The sequence below is a fragment of the Juglans microcarpa x Juglans regia genome, chromosome 7D (genome assembly GCF_004785595.1).
Source record: "Juglans microcarpa x Juglans regia isolate MS1-56 chromosome 7D, Jm3101_v1.0, whole genome shotgun sequence".
NCBI lineage: Eukaryota > Viridiplantae > Streptophyta > Magnoliopsida > Fagales > Juglandaceae > Juglans > Juglans microcarpa x Juglans regia.
In genome coordinates this window covers 11089191-11104799 of record NC_054606.1, presented here as the reverse complement: position 1 = coordinate 11104799, position 15609 = coordinate 11089191, and the positions used below count along the sequence as shown (strand labels likewise).

The 15609-nt window shown below is 32.1% G+C and overlaps 1 protein-coding gene and 1 long non-coding RNA gene across 2 annotated transcripts; one reads left to right on the top strand and one right to left on the bottom strand.

Annotated features, from left to right (window-relative positions):
* Nucleotides 1–237: 237 nt before the first annotated feature.
* LOC121239171 lies at nt 238–15190 on the bottom strand. Its single transcript, XR_005935251.1, has 3 exons — nt 15174–15190; nt 2822–2832; nt 238–401 (listed from the first exon to the last, which is right to left on the bottom strand). It is a non-coding gene; the product is annotated as an uncharacterized LOC121239171 (long non-coding RNA).
* LOC121239170 lies at nt 11600–12240 on the top strand. Its single transcript, XM_041136326.1, has 2 exons — nt 11600–11858; nt 11951–12240. Exons 1-2 carry the CDS (start codon nt 11773–11775, stop codon nt 12165–12167), a joined length of 303 nt encoding a protein of 100 aa, XP_040992260.1. The 5' UTR covers nt 11600–11772; the 3' UTR covers nt 12168–12240.
* Nucleotides 15191–15609: the final 419 nt, after the last annotated feature.

Here is a 15609-nt window from a genome sequence, read left to right as displayed (position 1 = left end):
TTTGCTTTTTGTTTAACCTTGCGATCGATTATAAGTTACTGCTTATGTATATAGAAATATTCTTACATGATTAATATTGATTTTAATTATTGAAAACAAGAGTTTTTTTTTTCTTAATTTGAAATTCGGCACCACCGCCAATTGATGATGACTGACTACTCCCTTGACAATCCTATCACTTGGCTAACTATGTATATAGCTATGTTATGTCCTTCTTTACTTTTTATGATAGAGTAATGCTAGAGAGAAGTTATTGTAGCAGTGCACACATTGCATTCACTGCATGGCTGCTTCTAGTTGATTGTTCACAACACTCACTTGGAGAGATGTGTGGTCTAGATAATGCCACGTCATGTGTACAAAATGAATGCTCCCAATAGTGACTTCTATCTATATTTATTCTTTATGATAATATCTCGTAGCAAAAAATCAATCATTTCAAAAGTGTTTTTCAACTATAAAAAATTCTTCTTACTTTTTATGAGAATATCTCGAAACAATAAATCAATCATTCTAAAAGTGTCTTCAACTACATAAAATTCCTCCCAAACAAGAAATAATATTATAATTTGTCTCACGAAGGGTTACAACGAAGGTAAGCTTCCTATCATTCACCTTGGTGCTCCCTAGCTATCTCGTAGTAAGCTTTCCATTTATCCTTTCATTCCATCTTGAACAAATTAAAAAAAAAAGGCTGGATGGAAAGGTTGTCTTTTATCCACGGGTGGTAAGCTTACTCTGATTAAATATGTCCTTATCTCCATCCCTGTCCATATACTCTCCGTGCTCAATCCTCCAAAAAACTCATTGATTCCATTCATAAATCTTTTGCCACTTTTTTCTCGAGTGAGGCCAATGGTCACAATAGGAAAAACCGGATATCCTAGCGTCTTTTTGCCATCCCACCCTTGAGGGAGGCTTGGGTATTAGAAATTTGCATGACGTCCCGCAGGCCCTTCACTGGAAGTTAGCTTGATGTTTTCTCACTTCTACTTCTCTCTGGGCTACATTTCTCAATAAAAAAAGGCATGAGGAACGCTCTCTCCCTTGATACTGTTGCAACAAAAAATTATCATTTTAGCTGTTGGAACATTAAGGAGGGCGTCCTTAATTTCTGATATAATAATTGGGCTGGAAATAGTTCTTAGCTCATATGGGCTTCCATATCACCAATCATCATCTTCATCTAAAAGAGGTTTGTACATCCATGGTTGGAACATGTCAATGGTCTCTTCTTTGTATGATACCGCTCTGGTTCAAGAGGTTACTCAACATCGTATCATGCTTAAACCAGGTTGCAATGTTACTGGAAATAGTCTCCTGATGGCAAGTTCTCTTATAAACCAAGTAGAAATTTTCTTAGGGTCATCTCCCTCAGACCAATGCCTTGAGTTTTGTTTGGAATCAAACCTTTCTCATCAAGACTTCTGCTTTTGTTTGGAAGTTTTTGCATTATGGTATCTCCCTTGATGACTAGATACAACAATGTGATATCCCTATGGCCTCAAAGTGCTCTTCTTGATTGGAAGGATCTTATGAAATTGCAAATCACGTCTTCTTGCAAAGAACATTTGGGACTACTTCTTTCCGGCTTTTGGTCATACCCTTTTAGACAATAGTTGTTGGAAGGATATAACTATCCATTGATGGTCCTCATTTAAGGGTATTGATCAATCCGGTCTTTTTGCTCAATCATCTTCTAAAACTCAAAACTCACACTCGTAAGAAAAACACAGAGGTTCTCAACTTTTTACACATCTTCGATTAATTGTCTGAGCCAAATGGCCTATTTTAGTCAAATGAATTCCACTTCCTTTAGGTACTTTAAAGTTGAACATTGACAGTGTTTCAAAAAGGTAACTCTGGGAATGCTGGTTATGGTGGTATTTTACGTTCTCATAAATGCTTTATCATTGTAGGTTTTTCTTATTTTTTGGGTACAAGCACAAACACTTTTGCTAAATTGTCAGTTTTGAGAATTGGTTTAAATTTATGGTATGAACTAAGTACTTTTGACTTGATTATTGAGACCGATTCTCTTATTGTTGTTAATTGGCTTAATTAAGAATTTTTCTCCCTTGGAATTGCACCAATATATGGGACGATATTGTATATTTCAAGAACTTTTTTCCTTTTAATGCATGTTTGGATAATGAGATCAGATGAGAATTCTATTATTAGTAGTGAAATGATTTGAGTTAAGATGTTTTAATGGATTTTGAAAAAAGAGAGAGAAGTTGAACAAAAATATTATAAAGTTAAAAAATTGTTTGAATATTATTTTGTTTTGAAATTTGAAAAAATTGTATTATTTTTTGTGTTTTGTTTAGACGTTTGAAAAAGTTATAATGATTAGGTAATGATCAAATGAAAAAGTTGAAAATTTAAAATTGAAAGATGTTTTGTGTTTGAGTGATGTTTGTTTAGAAAATTATGAGAAGTATTGAGATGAAACTCATCTCACTTCCCAAACATGGCATATCAATCATGTATACAGATAAGGTAATGCTCTTGCTGAAAACCTAATCAATTACGATGCAAAAGGATACATACACGGTAAGTATATTTTTGTCTTCTTCAACTCCCTAAACATATGATTATTTTTTTCTCTCTGGATCGTGCAAGTCTTTTGTCTATTCCACACTAATTGCCAAGATTATTACTTAATTTTGTTATACTTTTCCTTTATGTTTCTCTTTCCCAACTTTTAGAAACTTGGTTTTGAGCTTTATCTTTTCTATTCTTATAACCTCCAAGTTTTTCATTTTTGTAAAAATTATTCATCTGCCATAAGTAAGGATAATCAATACAATTGAGGTACCGTCCTCTTTCCTAAAAAAAGAATCTATGTCTTCATTTTCTTCCTTAATTATATTAAAAAAAGAACGCGACTGTGGAGATTATAACTAATCGTGAAACATCCCCTTGTAGTAATAAAAAAGAGAGAATATTATATTTAAAAAATAAGTTATTAATATGTACACAAATGCTTAAGATTTTGATGGATGATGATTTAAATTTTGAAAAAAAAAAAAGCTAAATCTACAGAGGGATATTGTAAAAGTAGATTCAAATATTGATGTAACATGATGTGATACGTCAAGTTTACTTTACAATAAAATGAGCTTCACAATCTGATATACGATATGAAGTCACGTCAGTTTGTAATTTTAACTTTGTAAAATCTCTTTATGGATGAAACATTTCTCTTAAAATCTCTTTATTACTGGTTGGATTTCATTATTTGTGTGGATCACCAAAATTCTTCCCGTGATAGGTAAAAATAATATCTGTAGACATTTTTTATAGGATTTACATCCAAAAAGTAGCTTACAAGGGGGCATTATTTCCATCTCTCTTAAATTAAGGTCGTTGTGTTTCACAAAGCATTGATATTTGGAGTTTATTTTGGAAATACTGATGATTGAAAGGTTTGTGTGAATGTTTGGATGTTTTTGTTGCATAATAGGGCTGAAATCATGGCCCAGGTCCAGGACTAAGGATCCGAAATGGATTTATCAAAAAGCCCACTGGTCAAGCCAGTGAGTAAAATCTCAATTGCTTATGTTAGCAAAGGGGTTTATATTTTCCTAAGTGGTACCCATCATCTTGAGAGCGTAAGGCAAGAGTTTCTTTTCTTCGTAGTCGATTACTGCAAATAAATTGGTTGCAAATGTCTGTAATTTGGTTTAGATTATTATCTAAAACATTTAAGAATAGGATAAAAGAGAAGAAAATCCATTTTTCTATCATCCAACCAACATGCACTGAAAATTTTGATCATTTCTTAAGATTGAAATTTAGAAAATGAGGAGGAATTTTTGAAAAGGCTGCGCTTAGTTTCCAAGCTCAGCTGAGTTCAGTCTAACTTTAAGTTGAATTTAAGTAAGTGTTATATTGGAATTTGTGAAACTGAATAGATAGAATTAAGAAAATTTTTCTAATATAGTTTTTAAAGAGTATTCTTATTTTTGAATTTGTAAAAGTTATATTATTTTTGTGTTGAAAAATTCTATTTTATGAGTATGTGTGGATAACATATCTAATAAAGTGCTTTCATGATATAATTTGATTTGAAAGATAAATATTAAAATTTGAATCTTACAAATTAAATATTACTATTTAAATGATGCGCATTGTGTTTAGATAATTATTGGGTAATAATTGAATAAAAAATCTTAAAAATATTTTTAAACCAAACATGACCTTAGATTTCAATAATGGTGAGGTAATCATTTCGGGAGCCTGTATTTAGAAGACTTGGTATTTTGTATACAACTCGAACTTATGTTCCTTTTTTCCCTCTAGAATCATTGGTAGGTAGGGTGTAAAAATTAATCAGAAAACCGGTCCGGACAAATCTGAACTGGTGGAACCGGTCTGGTTCGGGATTGGTTCCCTTAGTTCCAAAACTGGCCGGTACCGGTCCGGTTCCCATTCCATACTTCTTAGGACCATACCAATTCACTATACAATATATTTTAAATTAATTTGTTTAATATTATAAATCTTTTTATATTATATATAATTTTTATATATAATAATATAAATTATAATTATATATAAGATAATGTTATTATAATTTATAACATAAAATTTTAATTTTAAACATGAAAATTTATTTGATCATATGCTTTAAACATAAAATATATATATTAATAACATTTTATGGCCTAATAAATTCTCAACATATTCATTTTAATAAATACATAATACATTAGTAATACTAATATATATTGGTATATTAATTACATTTTATACCCTAATACTAATATTATTAGAATCGAAAAACTGAACCGAATTGGACCGGAACCGGTAAAACCAAAGGTATCAATTTAGGAGGGTAACGGGTGTTAAATCGATTTTCTAAAATGCAAAACCAGTATATATCAGTTTGGTCTTAAATTTTATTAGAATCGAAAAACTGAACCAAACTAGACTGGAACCGGTAAAATCGGAGGTATCAGTTTAGGAGGATAACGGGTGTTAAATCGATTTTCTAAAATGCAAAACCAGTATATCGGTTTGGTCTTAAATTTTGTTCAAAACCGGATCACCGGTTACACCTCTATTGGCAAAGGTGTAATTAATTTGGTTTGGTCCAATCCGGTTTTAGACATACTGATGAATTGAAATGGTCTAAGAGCATTGGCAATGGACTAGCCATTTGCCATTGCATGTCTAAATTGAAAGTAAATATGAAAAAAAACATCCACATTGGCCTAGCTAAACATCCAAAGTTTAACATTTATGCTACAGTAAATCTTCACCCCTCGCCAGACTTGGCAAGCTACTGCACACGCATCAAATTTTTATTTTATCATTTCTTGCTTCCCGCTAAATTCTTTCCCTAGGTTTTTCTGTGTCTTCTTCCCGAAACTTCCATTTTTTTTTTCTCTCGCGAAACTCATTCTCTTCCTTTCTTTTTCGACCTTCTGTCTTTTTCTCGAAACCCATTTCTTCTTTATTTTTTTTTTCTCCCAAAACCCATTCTCTTCCTTTCTTCTTCGACCTTCTGTCTTCTTCCCGAAACCCATTTCTTCTTTATTTTTTTCTTTCTCTCGAAACCCCTTCTCTTCCTTTCTTCGTTGCGCTTCTCTTTCTTTCTCCCGAACCTTCTCTCCCGAAACTCCCTTATCTTCTTCTCTTCCGTCCTTTTCTTTCTCTCCTCTTCTTCTCTTCTTCTCTTCTTCGCTCTTTTCTTTGTTTCTCCGAAACTCCCTTCTCCTCTTCTCTTTTTCGCCCTTTTCCGCCTTCTCCCGAAACTCCCAAAACATAGCAGGTCTTCTCCTCACTGGAAGTGTCAGCTGGTGGTAAGTTTTCTCACTCACTCTCTGTCTTACTCACGGGGTCTCACATCCCCTATTGTTTAAACGCACACACACTCAGATTTCTTTGCTTTCACATGATGAAATTTTTGGGTTTTACAATACCAGAGTTGGAGGCGATTTTCACTAGACCGTGTGGCACGCTCGTGAAAGCAGTCGATCCCACGTCCAGGTTTAGGTATGGATGATCTGTTTTGCAGAGTGTGTGCAATTTATACAATATATATTTGGGGGATGTATATATAGTCCTGATTTGTGGAGATTTTTGAGGGTTTTATTAATTGGATTCAAAGTTTGTGCAATGTTGTTGGTTATTGAAATGCGTTGATTGGTATTCTGTGAGTGGAATTCCTGTGATTGGTATTCTGTTATTGCAAATATGTGATTGTGATTAGTCTTATCCCACTTTGTGATCAACCTATTCCTGCTCTTCAAATATTTGGTATTTTGCCAAATGAAAAACAAGATTGTTCATATAACTTCAAAACACAAAAATTAACCACCATATAGTCCAAGACCTCACTTGTGGTGCTATCAAATGTAAGGGCTGAGTAACAGAGAAATGAATGAGAATGTGCTGAAGTTAATCAGAAGATATTATTGCCATGTATGGTCTATACATATGAACTCAAACGTGTATTCAACTTTGTAATAGGAACATCATACATGCCTACAATGGGTTTCGTGATTGCAACTTGTTTTCAAAGCCTATAAGGGTCTAATGAGCCTACCTAAAGCCCCTATATATGTATCATTTGAAATGTGTGAAAACTATTAAGTATTGAAATGTGGAGCCTCAAGGATATTCAACTCCTTTTAAGATTTGGACCACATCATATCCACTAATGTCCACTGCTTTTGTTTTATGAATCATACAGCATATATATATATATATATATATATATATTGACAAAAGACTTGGGAATATTAATTAGTCAGCCCAAGACTTGGGAATATTGATTTCTGAGTAGTGTTGAGACATGTTGAGTTTTTGTGCTTATTTTTTTCATTTCTTTTCAAACTACCTAGAAATTATTATTGGTATTTGTTAAGATAATCTTGTGATTGATTTCTGAGTAGTGTTCAACCATGTTGAGTTTTTGTGCTTATTTTTTCCATTTCTTTTCAAACTACCCAGAAATTATTGGTATTTGTATTTGTTCACATTCTTCTCTCCCTCTTCTATGTGCATTCTCTAAAAATAGATACCCCACTAAATGGATGTTTGTTGTTTATGGACAATATATAATATCATATATGTTATGGAATGGATGTTTGTTGTTATAAAATTTTCATATTACAAAATAACATTTGTACCTCTTATTCCTTTGGTTTTCATTATTCAATTTCCTTTGTTTATGCAATATGATGCTGAGATATTTCATGATGCTAAGATACTGCAATATTCTATGATGAAATAGTATATAATACAACAATATGATGCTGAGAATTTAATATTCGACTTGAATATTGGCCAACTTCTCTGACTCCTTGAAAATTTAATATTTTTCAAGTATGGACACACATTTTGATGATGACCCATTCTTCACTACTCTATTGCAAAGTGGAGGAGGGTGTTGTAATAGCGCCCCAACGCAACATGGTAATGTTGTTGTCCAAGCAACCCCTAACGACGGTGAACAGAGGCATCCTTCAAAAAAAGTTCATAGAGGTGCATCTTTCACTGTTGAAGAGGATAACCTCCTCGTCTTCGCTTGGCTCAACATTAGCATCGATGCGATAAAGAGTACTGATCAAAAGTCCAGTCAAATATGGGAAAGAATTACCACATTTTATCATGAATATAAAAAATCAAACATTGCCAACCGTTCTGAGGGTTCTTTGATGAATTTGTGGTCTACGATTAAAAAATGGACAAATAAATTTTATGCATTTCTAGCACAAGTAGAGTCATTGCACCCGACTGGTGCAACGAATCAAGACAAGGTATGTATCATCACGGAGCAAGACAAGGTATGTATCATCTTCCACCATTCATGCAATTTGTGATAGACTTGCTTATGAACTAACAAATATTTTTTCACCTTTGTAGATTGAGAAGGCAAAGATGTTGTACAAAGAGATGGTAGGCTCTAATTTCACAATAGAACACTGTTGGTGTCTTCTAAGACACCAACCAAAATGGCAGCAACACATCTCTACTGTTGGTAAGAAGAGAAGGCCAGTAGAAAAAGTGTTTGGTGAAGTAGCTGTTGACATAGCTGAGGAGGACGTGGAGGTTCTTGCTGAGAGACCTCCAGGCAAAAAAGCTAAAAAAGAAAGAGAGAAGAAACGAAAGTCGATGGAAGGCAACAATAGTGAGATCAAGATTGCCTTAGCTAAAATGACCGAGGATAGAACGACATCCATGCAAGAGCGTATAAATTCTGTGTTGAAGGCAGACCTAGAAAAATCAATAACATTTGAACAAAAGAAGATGAAGTTCGAGGCAAAGATGATTCTGCTAGATCTAAGTGGTATGAATGCCATGTAGCAACAATATTTTGGCCATATTCAACTCAAAATTTTTGAGGAATGGAGATCCCGTTCCGGAGGTACATCTACTACTTCTCCTTCGACACCTTATGGAAGTGTCTAACAAATAATATTGTTAGTGAAGACTTTTTTAGAAATTTTAGTGGCTGCCCAGCCACATGTGAGCTGCATAAACATGTGGCTGGGTAGCAACTAAATTAATGGACTGTGGTATGGACTGCTTTGCTAATTAGTATATTGTTTTTGTAATTAGTGGACTGTTTTGATGGGTTAGTGGACTATTTTGTTGGATTAGTGGACTATTTTGATGGATTAGTGAACTGTTTTTGTAACTATTGCAATATGCTTTGCTAATTAGTAGACTATTTTTGTAATTAGTAGATTGTTTTGTAATTAGTGGACTGTTTTGATGGATTAGTGGACTATTTTGTATATATGATTGTTGGGTGAATGGTTGGCAAAATATATTTATTGAATAATTAGGTTGAGTGAAAAAATAATTGAAAAATAATAATTTTATTTTTTAATAAAGTTATTAATTAAATTTGTAAAATATTAAAAAATATATATTATTAAAATATATAATATTTTATTATTATTTAAACTTTAAGATAGCTAATCCAATGTGGACTAATCTAGTTACAAATTCATGTTATAGCCAAAATACAACATTCTAACTAAATTTTAACCATTGCCAATGCTCTAAGTCAGTTTTAAGATTTTGAGAACAGGAACGAATCAGATCACGTAGGGAACCAGAATTTTTTATTTTTTATTGTTCGGTTTGGTTTTATAGGAGCAACTTGGTTTTAGGATTTTTTTTGTTAGACTAGTTTTTTGAAACCAAATGAATAATTTTTTTTAGCCGAAATATGAGTTTTAGAGCCAACATTATTTTAGATCAAAATATCATGCATATAATCTAATTATTAAGTGCTGTATAATATACTAATATGTCTTATACACTACATATGATAGGTTTGATAATTAACACACACACACACACACATATATATATATATATATATATATATATATATATATATATGTAAGTTAAATAATAACATGTAGATAACTTAATAGTAATTTGGTTCCAAAATCATGAGAACCGAGAACTATCTGATTTTAAAAAAAAATTTAGATGAGAGAGCCAAAATCGACCGAACCATTAAACCGAATTGACCAGACCAATTCAGTCCAATTGGATCGATTTCTCAATCTTTTCTTGCACCCCTAATCATTGGGTCAAAACTTAAGAAAAGAGTTGTTTAGGAGACCAATAAGTAATCATGAAGATACTTCATACAAAATAATAACTTTTGGGTACATGAAAACTTAAGAAAAATGATAAATATAAATTACTATTCACAACATATTATACAAATATATTTTAAAATAAAAGGTAATTTAGTAAAACACTTTATAAAAGTAACATCACTTTATAAAAATACCCTCATTTTAAAATATGTATTATAAAATATGTTGTCAAATGTATTGTCTGAGTATCATTACTCAAAACTTAATTCCTGTAAGAGTTTTAAACTATATAAAATACTAACTCCCATGGAAAATTTTTGGATCCATTGTTTTGTCTCTTGTATTTGCTCCATTTGGATTTAGAGTTGATCTCAACTCATCTTATTTTATCTTATCTAATCATTACAATTTTCTCACGTTCTCATACAAATTAATAATACAACTTTTTCAAATCACAGAACAATAATAATATTAAAAAATAATATTCTAACAATATTTTATTTAATTTTTAACTTTATCTCAACTCATCTCATCTCATCTCAATTTACTATCTAAATATATTTAAAAAAATTACACTCACCATCCTCTTAATTATCATTTCCTCACCATCATCTTGTTTAGCATTTAATAATTACATGATAAGTAATAAATAATAAATAATTTTATAATTATTTAATATCATGTTAGAGGATGATGCCAAATAGTATTGTGTTTAACATTTCTCAATACATAATATTCTAGTTGAATTCTGCAAAGCATGGTACATCAAGGATCAAAGTCGACTCAATATAGGGGCCCCAATATTATATAAATAATAAATATTGTTATCTTACGTGTCTATCTATTTTTCTCATCTATAATTTGTAAGGTCTATAACGCTTGAATTAATTTTTTTTTTTTTTTTTTTTTTGTAATATGAGGTAGCACATTAATTAATTTTAGAATATGAAGTGGCACATTAAAAATTTGGGGTGATACCCGCATGGTGCGGTGCGGGGGAGGGTACCCCCCGCCCCGCACCCTGCCCCGCACCATGCGGGGGTTTGGGGTTTTTCCCCCGCCTTGGTGCCAGGGGGCAGGGGAAAAAATCCCATCCGCCCTGCCCCCGCTTAGGCCACCCCATTGCGTTTAAAAAAAAAAATTTGGTCTAAAAATATTTTTTAGACTCAAATTATAATATAATTTAAATAATAAATTAAAATTTATAAATATAAAAAAACCTTAAACTCATTAGACTTAGATTTTAAATTGATTTGGCCTCCTAGGCCAACCTTTATAATAGTAAGTCCCACATTATTTAAGAATGATTATTGTATTACCTTGGTCTCCTATATAAAGATTGGCCTAGAAGACCAAATCAATCCAATAACTTGAATATAATTTTAAGTCTTTAATAAATTGTATATATCTATATACAATATATTTATTTTTATATATTAATATATATAAATAAAAAATATATATATGTGGAGAGGAGCGGGGCTGGGGGGGGGTCGGACCCCAACCCCCAGCATGGGCGGAGCGGGATAGCCCACCCGCCCATGTGGGGGAGCTGCCCACCCGTATTAAAAATATGTCAATTTTTGAATTTATTTACTGAGAATCTTCTATATAAATGAATATTTTTCTTTTGCAGCACCATTAAATTCAAAATAATTATATTTAAAAAATTTTATATCATTAAAATATAATTTAATTTAAAAAATAAATTTTAATATACCATAATAAAAACTAAAAATAAATAGAGTTTCTTTTTTTTTGTTAAAAGTAATATTTTGTGCAAAAATTTAAATAGTGAGATGAAATTTTTTTATTTTAGATAAAAATTTAAAATATTATTTTTTAATATTAATATTTTTTTAAAATTTAAAAAAATTAAATTAAATTTTTAAAAAAATTAAATTAAATTTTTAAAAAAATTAAATTATTTATTATATTTTATATAAAAATTTAAAAAATTTATAATAACGAGATATATGACTTCTCTGATGGTCAAATTACACCTTCCAAGGATGTAACTGCTCTTTAATGTCAGGAGGGAGACACTGCAGCACAGATGGATAGAGATCATACCAACACATCCCCCACATAACATAAATCCCCGAAACTTTACACAGTTAAAACCAAAACCCTATAACATTTCTTCTTCTTCATATAGCCCCAGTTCCTCAAATTCGCTACCCGATTCAAGATGCAGTCCATGTCGAATCTCCATGGCTCCTATGGCCTTCCTCTTTGTGTTTCAGGGATTGCTCATCCCCTCTCTTTCTCTATGGAGTATGTTTTTTTTTTTTCCTGTCCGCCTCTCTCTCTCTCTCTCTCAGAATACAATGATTTACATCTTTCTTTTTTCTTTACTTTCGGTGTAGAATGGCAGATCATGATCGCAGAAGGGAGGCCATAAAGAGGCAGAGGTCACAGTCCTTGGCGGAGCCTCATGCAAATCAAGAAATGGGTACTCAAAGATTCCTTGAGAGAGTGCTTGCAGAGATCAAAGAAGGTGAGGTTGAGGTTGATGGAGATCTGGCTGGTCTTCTGCATGATCTGACCCACATTTATTTGGCTTGTACAGCTAAAGCTGCTTAAACTTTACTCTTGTTACTACCATGTTTGGACAAGCTGTCGCTAGTTGATATTTATGTTGCTTTGCTTTTCTGAATCCCTCTCTTCGGCTCTTCTCCTTGTTTTCTCTGGGATTTTGATTTGATCTGCTTGTTCTTTGTTTCTCTCTTTTGGTATCAAAGTTTTGAGGTAAGAAACCTTTAATTTAGCCTCAAAGTCTTTAGGAAAGGAATAAAGATTTACAGTATTTTTTATTTTTTTAGTTTCAAAAAAATTAAATAAAAAATTATTAAAAAATAATTTTTTAATTTTTAATTTTAATTTTATTTTAAAATTTTAAAAAATTATAATAATTATATGAGAGGAAAGCGGTGGCAGATCCTCTAAAATCACTACGAAAAAAGTTTGATCCTGAAACCCTACATTTATTATTTTTTTAATATAAAATTTATTTTGAGATCTCTGATACAATTGTGGGAAGTATTAATATTGTAGTAAATAAATAAATAAATTCATGTACCTGCCTATTAACGTCCGGAATTAACTTTTTTTTTTTTCTATGGTTATTTGTGCTGTACGGAGGAATTAATTTTCTAGTTTCTTTAGGGAAATTATGATAAATGCACCTTGTGTTATTTGGTTTTGGAATTTAAAATCTGGATTTTTATTTTGTCAAATTTAAGATGCGAGTTCTGCAACATTTGAAATTCAAAGAACTTGTAATATTTCTCATCAATTTCACGACAAAAATTATTGAGCTATAACCATTTTAGCTTTTTTTTTTTTTAATGTTTAAAGGGAAAATTACACTTTAATTCCTCAAATGAGCACTCTTTTACAATTTTACTTTACCCGTCGTCTCAAATTATCATTTTTTTTTTCTAAGTAAGCAAATATTTCATTAAAAAAGGGAAAATGAGATACATGAGAAGGGGGTGAGGTGAGGCTTTCCAACAAACATCTTATTACAACAATCACAACGTAAAAGTGAAAAAGAAATCAGGTTTTAAGTCTAAAAATTTGGTCTTCATCCATATCCTACAAAGAGGGCGTCTTTATAGTTCGCACAAATGTGCAAACTATGATACCACTGCTGAAGATGGTGGATGCTGAAGGTGCATCGTAGTTTATTATTGTGAAATGTTTTTTTGAAAAGATTTGTATTTTTTTTTTCAAAATCATCAGTTGGGTGAAGCAGAAACTAAGTAGGAACACCGACATTGAATGGGGTGGATTGCGGCAGACCAATTTTCTTCACGCTCGCCTATGGTGGTGCTTTGTTTCCATGCACCAGTGATTGTGAGATGGGGTGGGTCAGATCTGGAAGAGCTTGAAGTGGTGAATCTATTGGTACGATGTGTGTAGCCGTAAGATGCATTTTGGCGCGTCGAGATTTTTTCTACGGTTCCAGTTCGTCCAGATAGATTGGTAATTGGGGGTTAGGAGGTGGGGCGCGTGTAGACAGTCAGTCACCGGAGTGTGAAAGATCTAACCAAAGTTGAGCCCAGTAGAGAGGAGGGAATAAAAATACTAGTAAAAAAATTTATACACAGGCATGTACTAAAAAAGGAACAGAGAGAAGGATGGAAGCACTGATCGAAAAAAATTAGTAACTTTTCAAGAGAGAAGCAGGAGTTTCTCTTTCTAAGTGGGAAGATGTTTATAAATAAAGAGATGGTTTTCGTTCGTTGCCTCAAATTTATTCCCTCCCATTAGTACTCATCCGTTGAAGACCGTACCGTAACGCATATTTTCTAATTATCTTAATCATCAAATATCAATGAAGAATAAATACATTTTGATAGTTTGGTAAATACATTTATTATAAAGAAGTAGCGGTAGTTTAGGCAGATAAATTGTGATTTTTCTAAGTTTAAAAAGTACAAAGTGGGGCGCCTTGGTGCATATGCTCCATCGTATGATGTAGTGTCTATGTTCTCACCTATGAACGAATGACTAACAACTTCGTAACTGGTTTGGTAATCACGTGACAGCTAATGAAAACTTTGACATATGTTAAAAACTTGACACGTCATGTTAAGATTTTGAATGTTAAGGACATCGCTCCTCGATAATGGGTGGAAGGAAACTTCCTCCACCCGACTTAATTGGAGAATAGAGTGAGAATTGAGAAGGCTTCTGCCACTCGATCATTGAGACTCTTTAAGGGAGGAATACCCTATCTACAACGAGAGGTCTACACAAATGCCCTCCCCCTCTCCACTCTTCAAATAGAGGCTTTAGGTGAAGTGCTCCCAACTTCAGCCGCGTGGTTGAATTTTAGTTGATGAAGAAGACAAGTGGTAGGTGATAAAGTTATAGCATCGATGACAGATTATAAGATAAATCATTGCAGAAGGAAGTAGGATCATGCCACGAGTCTTAGGATATATTTGAGGGAGGTAATGCTCAACGTACATGCCTTCCATGAATTGATTGATCAATCAAAATCTCAAACATAGTGAAAACATCTTCCCTTTTTTTCATCTCTCTCTCTCTGTCTCTCTCTCTCTCTAGAAATCCAAAATCTTTCAACCTTTCTTTCTTTCTTTTTTTTTTTTAAAGAAATGTTAAAGAAAGAAAATAGTTCTAATTATTTGAATAATTTTCTAACATTAATATAAGTTACCTCAGAAAGATCAAAGAACTTCTTTAGGACAAAAGAAAGTAGGTTTAGTTCTCGTGGTCTTGCTGCAAAAGAAGAAGGGAAATTAAATTTTACCCCATACTTACACTTCTTTTGCCGGTTGACCATTATCTTATCAAAATTACCATTTTACCCCTAATTCCAAACACAAATTACATTTTTTTTTCTCCCTTTAAATTAATCCCAATTGTTCATGTCATATCACCTATTAATTTTCAATAATCTAATTACCTAATCTATGACTGAGTAAATTGCAAGGTAACTAATAGTTTAGAGAATAAAATTTGATGGTTTTGTGGTCTCATTGCAGAAGATGTAGTTGGAGATGGTAAAATGTACTTTTTCAGAAAGCAAATCACTTAACTATCCTCCATTGGCAATACCTTCATAATTTCATTGGTCCTAAACAAGCGAGGATCACTCTGCACCATCACATCTATCTGTTATTCTCTACTTCATTTAACAAAGAACTTTACTTAGGAAGGAAATAAATTAAAATGATTAAGTCTCGTTTGTTTTCACAGATAAGATGAGATGAATTTAAACAAAAGTAAAAAGTTAAATAAAATATTGTTAGAATATATTTTTTTAATATTATTTTTATTTTAGGATTTGAAAAAATTGATTTGTTTATTTTATTTTATATAGTAATTTGAAAAAGTTATAATAATTAGATGAAATGAGTTGAGATGAGTTATGAAAACAATCGAGACCACTAATGTCAATTATACAACTTGCCAATAAGAAACAGCAGCTATTATATAAAGGATAAACAAACTTTACACTATTTTTCACATTTTTGTTATATGTTACCTAATA

Bases quoted from the DNA above. Each gene is read 5' to 3' on its own strand.
- LOC121239170 (XM_041136326.1), top strand. From the start codon at position 11,773: ATGCAGTCCATGTCGAATCTCCATGGCTCCTATGGCCTTCCTCTTTGT. The intron at 11,859-11,950 runs GTATGTTTTTTT...CTTTCGGTGTAG, and splicing joins CCCCTCTCTTTCTCTATGGA to AATGGCAGATCATGATCGCA.